This window comes from Carassius auratus, chromosome 23 (assembly GCF_003368295.1).
Source record: "Carassius auratus strain Wakin chromosome 23, ASM336829v1, whole genome shotgun sequence".
In the NCBI taxonomy this organism is placed as follows: Eukaryota; Metazoa; Chordata; class Actinopteri; order Cypriniformes; family Cyprinidae; genus Carassius; species Carassius auratus.
The window spans coordinates 989,262-998,429 of NC_039265.1; the positions used below are offsets into that span (position 1 = coordinate 989,262).

The window sequence follows — 9,168 nt, forward strand, 5'->3', positions numbered from 1 at the left end:
ATACATTTATAATCTGTGACATACAGCCACAGCAGAGAAAAGTGTTTCTGTGAACTTGAATTTAGCGACTTAAATATTCATCTATACTTCACATTAAACTCTGTATATGTGGAGAGATTCTGAAAACACTTGTTCAGAGAGACCGTTTATGATTTAATTATATATAAAATGGGTTTTCACAAACTGCAGCCACACAACCGTGTTCAAACTCCTTATAAAAGTGATTTTTGCATAATACATTAGGCGCCCTTTAACATGCATGATGTAGAGGCGAGATGAAAAGACTTTCTAAAACGGTCAGTTCCACTCAGAGATACATTCATATAAACCCCACCACCAACTGCTTTGTGATTCGATTAACACCTCAACTGAAAACTAAATAATTATAACTAAATAAAACTATTAAAAACAATTAATTAATTAAATAATTAAATTCTGGGCTTTCTTACCTTATTTGACAGCCTACATATTATCATTACTTACCTATAAGGCCCTAAATGGTTTAGCTCTTGCATACCTAACTAAACTAGCTACAATCCATCATGCACCCTATGGTCACAAGACGCTGGACTTTTGGTAGTTCCTAGGATAGCAAAGTCCACTAAAGGAGGTAGAGCTTTTTCACATTTGGCTCCCAAACTCTGGAATAGGTCATACGTGCACAAACTGACAGTCACCACTTATAAGCTACTACTAAATACTGTAGAAACATAATTTTCTGTAAAGTTGCTTTGTAACGATTTGTATAGTAAAAAGCACTTTACAAAATAAATAAAAACCTTATTTGACAGGCTAAACACTCGCACCTCTGCATACTCCATTTTCAGAATGGTGTTGTAGGAAGTAGGAAGAGCACATTGGGTCCACTTCCTGTGTGTGTGTGTGTGTGTGTGTGAGTGTGTGTGTGTGAGTGTGTGAGTGAGTGAGTGAAGAGAGAGAGGCCAGTTAAAATGCCTTCTTTTAAGTGTTTACAAAGCCATTACTATTACTGCATTGCTCATACTGAAGGGAACAGCTCTAACGTGTAAGTCATCATAGACATGAATGAGACATTATTAGAGTTCAACTCAAATCCTGAGATTTTAAAAGGCATGTCTTATTTCCAGAACCTTGATATTGATTTCTATTATGTATGTTGTTATTTCCTGCTGCCAGAGCATCCTTCATTGAGGTAGTGATAGTATTTTCTCACTTTAAGGGTTTGAAAATTTGAAATGTGAGTCTCTTTCTCATGGCCTAGAGGATCCAGAGCTCTCATGAGGAGTATGATTGTCAGCAGACACCCTGAAACACACACACACACACACGCTTAAAACAGTTTCTTTTGCCAAAGAGAAGGCAGCAAATACAAATGCAACGTGAAGTATGCATGTACAAAACACACACCCAAATAAAAGCACACTGACACAGACCTACATTTGTTCTGCGGTTCGAGCTCCAGCAGCTGATTGCAGGACTGAAGCTCTTCCTGTAACACTGAAGTCTTCTCGACCGACAGCTCACTGCTGCCACACACACACACACACACACACACACACACACACACACACACACACACATACACACGCACACTGATCTAAGTTCTGGTAATAAATTGGTCAACACAATCAAACATTAGTTAGACATTACTCTCCTCATCACAAGACCTCTTTGACACATGAATTTTGTAAAACCTGATAAGTGATTATTTCACTTGTTGATGTCAGCAACAGTTGTCTATTATGGGGTAGTTTAAATCAAAATGATGTTTGATTAAAAGCCGTTATTTGTTTATTTGTATGTACAGCATTGACATTGTAACAGTTTCATCTAACCTCCACCAAAACCTTGCCCTCTACAGACATGTGGGCAAACCTGAATCTGTGGAATGATTGACAGGCAGAGGGCGGGACACCACCCTGACAGCAGATCTCTCAGCACACCTACATCAGTTTCTGCTTTTCCAAAACCAAATCACCTGCAGTCACTTTAATTCTCATTTAAGTTCAACTTCATTGAATTGTATTGTTTGCATAAAATATTTACATTTTACATGTTACCCCGGACCAAAAAACCAGTCATAAGGGTAAATTTTTTTTTAAATTGAGATTTATACATTTGAGATTCATATTTTTTATATATTGTGAATATATTTACTGAATAAATTTGCTTTCCATTGATGTATGGTTTGTATGGATCAGACAATATTTGGTCGAGACACAACTATTACAGTTGCCTTTAAAGTTGTCCACATGAAATTCTTAACAATGCATGTTACTAATCAAAAATTATGTTTGGATATATTTACCATTATTACTATATTTACTATATTTAGGAAAATATCACGTTATTTTATCACGTTACTTTATTGTTTCTGATTATGACACATTGATTGATTCAAAAATATCTATTTTTTTAGAGTTGTATATTTAAATTTATTTAAAAGTTTGAGGTCTAGAATTTTTTTTTTTTTTATGTATTTATTTGATTAAAAGTACAGTCATTCTGTTATGTTGATTTGCTGCTCAAGGAACATATTATCAATGTTGAAAACATTTGTGCTGCACAATATTTTTCAGGATTCTTCAAACACAGAGTGCATAATTATCAAAAGTGTTTACTTGAAGAAATCTTTGTAGCATCGTAAATTTCCGTTGTCACTCTTGATCAATTTAATGCATCTTTACTAAACAAAAGTTGGCAAAGTTTAAAATGGTAGTGTTTAGGCTAAGACTGACGGACAGGCCAATAAAATGGCTTAATTTAATTGTTTATTGCAGAAGCACCATATTAATCTTAAGAAATAAGCTCATCTTCACATTTTAGAGATGAATGGTTTAGTTATTGTGTCAAAAAAATCAATTGAACAGTCTCTTAGTATCAACAGAAACAGACACACAGCAGTACCTGAAGAGCTCCTGATCGGTCTCTGCACCAGCGTTCAGCACAGCCTAAAACATGACAGAGACGTTTACACCCGCTCTCTCTGCCCATCTTCATCCAGCTCTGTTCAACAAACACAAAATCCTCCTCCTCAGCTGTGTTTCCCAGCTAATACTCCATCATGACGCTCGCCTGTGTGGAGAGCCCTGTCTCTGTGTGTGTTTCTCTGGCCAGTGGATCACACAGCTGACAGAGACAGTTAAAGATCTGTGTGCACGTGAATGTATGAATAGATCAAGTGCTTTAAAAAAGAAACTAAGAGTTCATTATATAAAAAAAAAAGAAAAAATCTGTTAAATGTCTTCTTCTGTCACACAGGTTTAAAGGAATAGTCCCCGAAAATGAAAATGTGCTCACCCTCAGGTCATCCAAGATGGAGAAGAGTTTGTTTCTTCATGGGGACAGTGGTCTGCAGTGAATGGGTGCCGTCAGAATAAGAGTCCAAACAGCTGATAAAAACAATCAGCTCACCACAGCACTCCAGTCCCGTGAAGTGAAGAAATGAATTCATCATTATGGCTGTTTAAACTTCAAACTGTTGTTTCCATAATCCACACTATCAATGTCTCCAGTGGAAAAGTCATCTTATCAAAAGCAGGAGAAAAACACGCACAGATCAATCACTGTTTACAAGCCAAAACAGTTGTAAACAAATATATGGAGAGATTTTGTTGTGAGGGGAAAACATGGAGATAGACTTTTTCACTGGAGGGAGCATTATTATGAATTGTGGCCTTAAAATGTCTTTGTTAAAATGCCTTGATGATGGATTTAGAAACACACAGCTTCTGCTTCTCAAGACATTAACTGATGGACTGGAGTGGTGTGGATTATTGTGATGTTTTTATCAGCTGTTTGGACTCTCATTCTGATGGCACCCATTCACTGCAGAGCATCCATTGATGAACAAGTGATGCATTGCTACATTTATCCAAATCTGATGAAGAAACAAACTCATCTACATCTTGGACGGCCTGATGGTGAGTACATTTTCAGCACATTTTTATTTTTGGACGAACTACTTCTAAACAGGAGTGAAGCTGCTTGGAGAGGCTGAAGGGAAGGATACCCAGACGGGACTGTGACAGAGACGCGTCCAACACCAGACCCTCTGACTGAGCCTGAGATGGGGGGGGGGGGGGGTCTCATTAAGTCATACTCAGGTGAAACAGTGCAGCTCAACTTGTCTCAGGATTCACTAACATGGTTTGGAGAGGACCACAGACACCCTCTCTCTCTCCCGGCTGACATACACACAGCTGATCATCTCCTCTCGCTCCAAATGTGTGTTCATCCCATAGGTGTAATGGTTTTTATACTGTACAAACTGTATATTCTATGGCCCTAAACCAACCCTACACCTAACCCTAACCCTCACAGGAAACGTTGTGCATTTTTACTTTCTCAAAAAAACTCATTCTGTATGATTTATAAGCGTTTTGAAAAATGGGGACATGGGTTATGTCCTCATAAGTCACCCTCTCCTTGTAATACCTGTGTCATACCCATGTCATTATACAGAGTTGTGTCCTGATATGTCACACACACACACACGCACACACGGACACACACACACACACACACCTCTGCCCAGCAGTCAGTGGTAGCAGAACCAGGTGCTCTGGTCGTTGGGGTCGGTGAAGAAGGAATTATCTGCCAGCTCATATTCTACAGAAAAAAACAATCAGAAATGTACAACATGGTTCACTGAAATTATTCTGAAGGGTAAACTGAGATGCAACCTGAGGTCAGATATTTTTGATAATAGCCCAGCATATAATGTGTCATAATGAGATTATTATATCTTTAATAATCACATAATCACCAAGAAAATATTTTCATTTTAAATTACAACTAATATAAATAATAATAATAAATAAAAAATAAAAAATCTGTACAAAAATGTATGATTTATTTATTTCGTAAATTGATTGACTGACTGATTGATTTTAGGCCAGATTCAAACTACTGTTTAAAAATTTGGGGTGAGTAAGAATATAATTATTTTTTAAAGAATGAGTTAATAGCAAGGATGCATTAAACTGGTTAATTAATTGATAAAATATTTGTATTTCAAATAAATGCTGCTCTTTTTAATTTTCTACTCATCAAAGATTCCTGAAAAACATATCACGGTTTCCTCAAAATATTAACCAACTGTTTTTATCATTCAGTATATCAGAATGATTTCTGAAGATCATGTGACACTGAAGACTGGAGTAATGATGAGGAAAATACAGCTTTGATCGAAGAAATAAATGTCATTTTACAATATATTTAATCAGAATACGTACATTGGAATTTTATTTATTATACAATACTGAATTACTTAATTTTAAATTGTAATAAAATTTGATAAAATTACTTTTTACTGCATTTGTTTCTAAAATAAATGCAGTCTTGTTGAGCATATGAGACTTCTTTAGATATTGAAATCTTACCAAAACCAAACTTTTGAGCGGTACATCACGAGCTCATGTACTACTGCTGTGCCATAATTCAGAGATGAAAAACGGACAGAAGTGTGGAATAGAAGATAAACCAGTGCCTTATTGCTAACATTCTGTACACCGCTCTAAATGAGTTCCTGTACCTTTAAGAAGCTGCCCCTCAGACTCTGCATGAGTGAGTCTGAGATGCGGAGGGGGAGGGGCTTGTGTTGGGGGCGGGGTCATTGTAGGCTGTGGGTGGAGCTGAGGGAGCAGCGTGCTCCTGTAATGACAGCTGGAGTAGTTGGAGAAATTGGAGCCGGTGTCTGAACTGCAGCTCCTGCTCGTCAGAAACATCAGACTCCTTGACCACCACGCGCCGGTAATCCCAGCAGTGGACTGAGGAAAGACACACATCAGAACAGGAGAGAATGAAAATCTGATCTCTCTCATATATGTTGTTCAGTCCCTGGCTGTCTCGGCAGGCCCGTCGTCAAGGGGGGGCATCGGGGGGCAGTGCCCCCCCAAATGACTTCTTGTGCCCCCCTAAACGTAACGCACAGAACAATTAACCAAACTTGCATTACTGTGCATTCACACCGCCGGCGTCGAGAGCGTCTAAGTGGCCGGAAGTCATTCATTTTCAATGTAAACCAGCGGCGAGGAGCGGCGCGGCGCGACTTGGCCTTTGAGAGCGTCGAGCAGAGTTGAAATCAAGGCAACTTTATGGTAATGAGCTATGACGCGGTTGGGCAGCAACCAATCGGAACGTAGAAGTCAACCGCTTGAGAGGATTCCAGAGGACGCAGCTCCGATCACATTAGTTCCCAAGCAAAATAGAGGACAGGTTGATTACTGTTTCGCGTTTGCAGTAATCTATGATGTGTCCCTGTTTGCGTACAGGGACATAAAAAAATAATTAAAGGGATACGTGGACCAAGGTGTCTGAGATCGTTCATTTTAAGTAAAGGATCTTAATATTTCGTCCACAATAATATTTAATGAGATTAACTTATAACGTTTAACCTCTTTGTGGTTAGTCTGCATAAGATCAACAAGTCTGTTTGCGCCACTTTTAATACAAAATAAGCATTCGATCTACGTCAGAACGTCTGAGCGCTCACGAATCTTTCTGCATCGTGGTAAGCAGAGTAGCAATAGTGATTTTTGACGCTCCCGACGCCGCCGGTGTGAACGCGCAGTTAGACGTTTGATATTGATAGTTATTGATTTAGATCATTGCACTAACATCGTTGTTTCAGCAGAGCTTGGCTCACATGAACAGTAATCACTACAACGGTAACACTAGAAATGCATAACACATTACCTTCAGAAATGATTCAGATGATTCATTATTCAACGCATTATTACACAGAACATAATTTTAAATATAATTATATTCATAAATGACTGTTAAAACATCCCAAAACAGCACCCAAACCTTGCAAAGACCTACCTCATTAATTATTCAAATACAACAGCCAATGGCAAGTCTCCAGCAGCAGACCTTTCAATATGTTATTTTTGTGTTAGTAGTTTTATTAATTCAAATTACAATATGCAGTTTGTGTGTATAAGTATATGTATATGTATATATAAATCATGCAATTCATTTAGTTAAGCATACAGTATTGTATTGTTTATATGCAATTCCTTTGCGCAGCTGAGCTGCGCGTTGCATGCGATCTCAGAATAAATTTTTGGCGGTTTTGGAAATGTTAAGAGACAATAAACAGAGACGTTGAGGTCAAACGGTGAAGTATTTTATTTGAATAATTTAACAAAACAAGACTATTGTGGTCTATTTTAGTTATAGCCTAATATGGGTTTATGTTTTGGTCTGTAAAAAAAGTGTGCCCCCCTATGAAAATTAAATGCCCCCCCATTTGGTTTGTTCTGGCGACGGCCCTGTGTCTCGGTTGTGCTCGTCCAGGCTGAGGCAGCGGTCACAGAGGACGAGCTCTCGGGTCCAGTCAGGCTGGGACAGGTGCGTGTTTACCCAGGTGCGGTGGTGCCAGCAGCCGTAAGGATTTGGGGTTCACCTTTAGACAGGCCTCGATGAAGAGCAGCTCAGACTCGTACAGCTTCTGCACCTCGTCCTTCTCTCTAGAGGACGCAGAGAGAAATATACCACTGTCTTTTGCTCTTATCTGATGAGGGGGTGGCATTTTTAATGACTTACTTTTTTGACTATTTTTATTTTGTTTTGATGTAAATAAATGCAGTTGATTATAAGCATTACTGCTATGTCCTCACACTAGGATTTTATTAACATTTACACACACAAAACTTGTATGTCATAGAGCAGTCAAAAATATTTAGATCATAATACTTTTTCTATAATTTCTGCATTTAAGCAGAAAAACTTATTTTCAATACAAAAACAAGATTTTTTTAGTTTAATCAAAAAGTTCTCTGATGATGTAGACGTGTAGCCTACTCTCAGCCACGGCAGCCAATCAGCACTCCAGATTAACACAGAGATGTCACTTTTCATGACGATAAATAAATACAATAAAATGACCACTTTTACCTTAAAGGGGGGGTGAAATGCTCGTTTTCACTCAATCTCCTGTTAATCTTGAGTATCTATAGAGTAGTACTGCATCCTTCATAACTCCAAAAAGTCTTTAGTTTTATTATATTCATAAGAGAAAGACAGTCTGTACCGATTTTTCCCGGAAAAACACGAGCGGCTGGAGGCGTGACGTGTGGGTGGAGCTAAAGAATCACAAGCGCAAGTAAACTTTTGCCTTGAGAGCGTTTGGAAGCTGTGACATTATTACCGTGAGGGAAAAAACATCATCCAAAACAAACCAGGGCTTACAGTCAGATTCAACTGTTTATTTATGATCCAGAATCAGATCCTGAGGCTGAAATTTAACAAGAGCAGCATCAGCAACGACATCTCTATGTGGTATGTACTGAAACTGTATATATTTGCTTAGCGGTTTTGGAAAATGACTAAGTTCCACTTTATGTCGTCTTTTTTTTTTTTTTTTAAGCTGTACATGTGGAAAGTGCAGTTTGATGACAACATCGCATGTTGTTTACTTGATGTGCTTACGCGCCGATAGCTAAGTTAACAACACAGAGATATTTGAAGCAGTTTTACTCACCGCCTGCGGTTCCAACACACGATCGTGACCCTTTTTCGTTGGGATTGAATCATCCTTAAGAAATAAACGATGTGCAAATCCGTCGTCAAACTGGGCCTTGTTTGTAAAACAAGCATCTTCGAAATGCAGGGAACAAACAAAAACACTTGAACAACTCCATTGATGCTCTGTAAAAATAAACTCCATCCACTGGTCCCTTAATGCTGTTTTTCTTTTGGTAATCTGTGCAGGGTTGTCTTGCCCTGGGAACCAAAAACACACTCATTTCGCGACGCTCTCGCTCTGATCAGTGAAGTCTGTTGTGTTCTCTGCTCTGCTATACGGGAGCGCGCGCTCTTCCGGCAGAAGTGCCTCAGGACCCATATAAGGAAATCCCGCTCCATCTAACGTCACACAGAGCCATACTCAAAAAAAACTTTCAGAAACTTGTGACAAACTGGAAGTAGTATTTTGGAACAAAAATATTCCTTCAAATGTACAACTTAATTTTTGAAACTTTGTCCATGTTTAGCATGGGAATCCAACTCTTTAACAGTGTAAAAAAACTCAGTATGCATGAAATAGCATTTCACCCCCCCTTTAATGATATTCAGGTCGCTGTCGGTCGGGTCGTTTGAAATGAAAATGGCAATTGAACCTTTGTAATTTATATAGTACTAGACACATTTTTGAAATACATAGGCCTACACTTTATTGGC

General features: G+C 38.4%; 1 protein-coding gene and 1 long non-coding RNA gene across 3 annotated transcripts; both read right to left on the reverse strand.

The window, feature by feature from the left end:
• Positions 1–898: 898 nt before the first annotated feature.
• LOC113041715 (uncharacterized) lies at positions 899–3,058 on the reverse strand. Of its 2 annotated transcripts, none has more exons than XR_003275442.1 (3): positions 2,887–3,058; positions 1,417–1,505; positions 899–1,284 (listed from the first exon to the last, which is right to left on the reverse strand). It is a non-coding gene; the product is annotated as an uncharacterized LOC113041715 (long non-coding RNA). The 2 variants fall into 2 exon arrangements; XR_003275443.1 differs by having other exon boundaries at positions 1,417–1,502; positions 2,887–3,057.
• A 1,062-nt stretch (positions 3,059–4,120) lies between these two features.
• On the reverse strand, positions 4,121–7,519 carry LOC113040851 (geranylgeranyl transferase type-2 subunit alpha). The gene is given in 6 exon segments (XM_074559790.1): positions 4,121–4,198; positions 4,505–4,590; positions 5,516–5,676; positions 5,678–5,750; positions 7,269–7,377; positions 7,379–7,519. Coding segments are annotated over 6 exon segments (648 nt in total).
• Between the last annotated feature and the right edge of the window lie 1,649 nt (positions 7,520–9,168).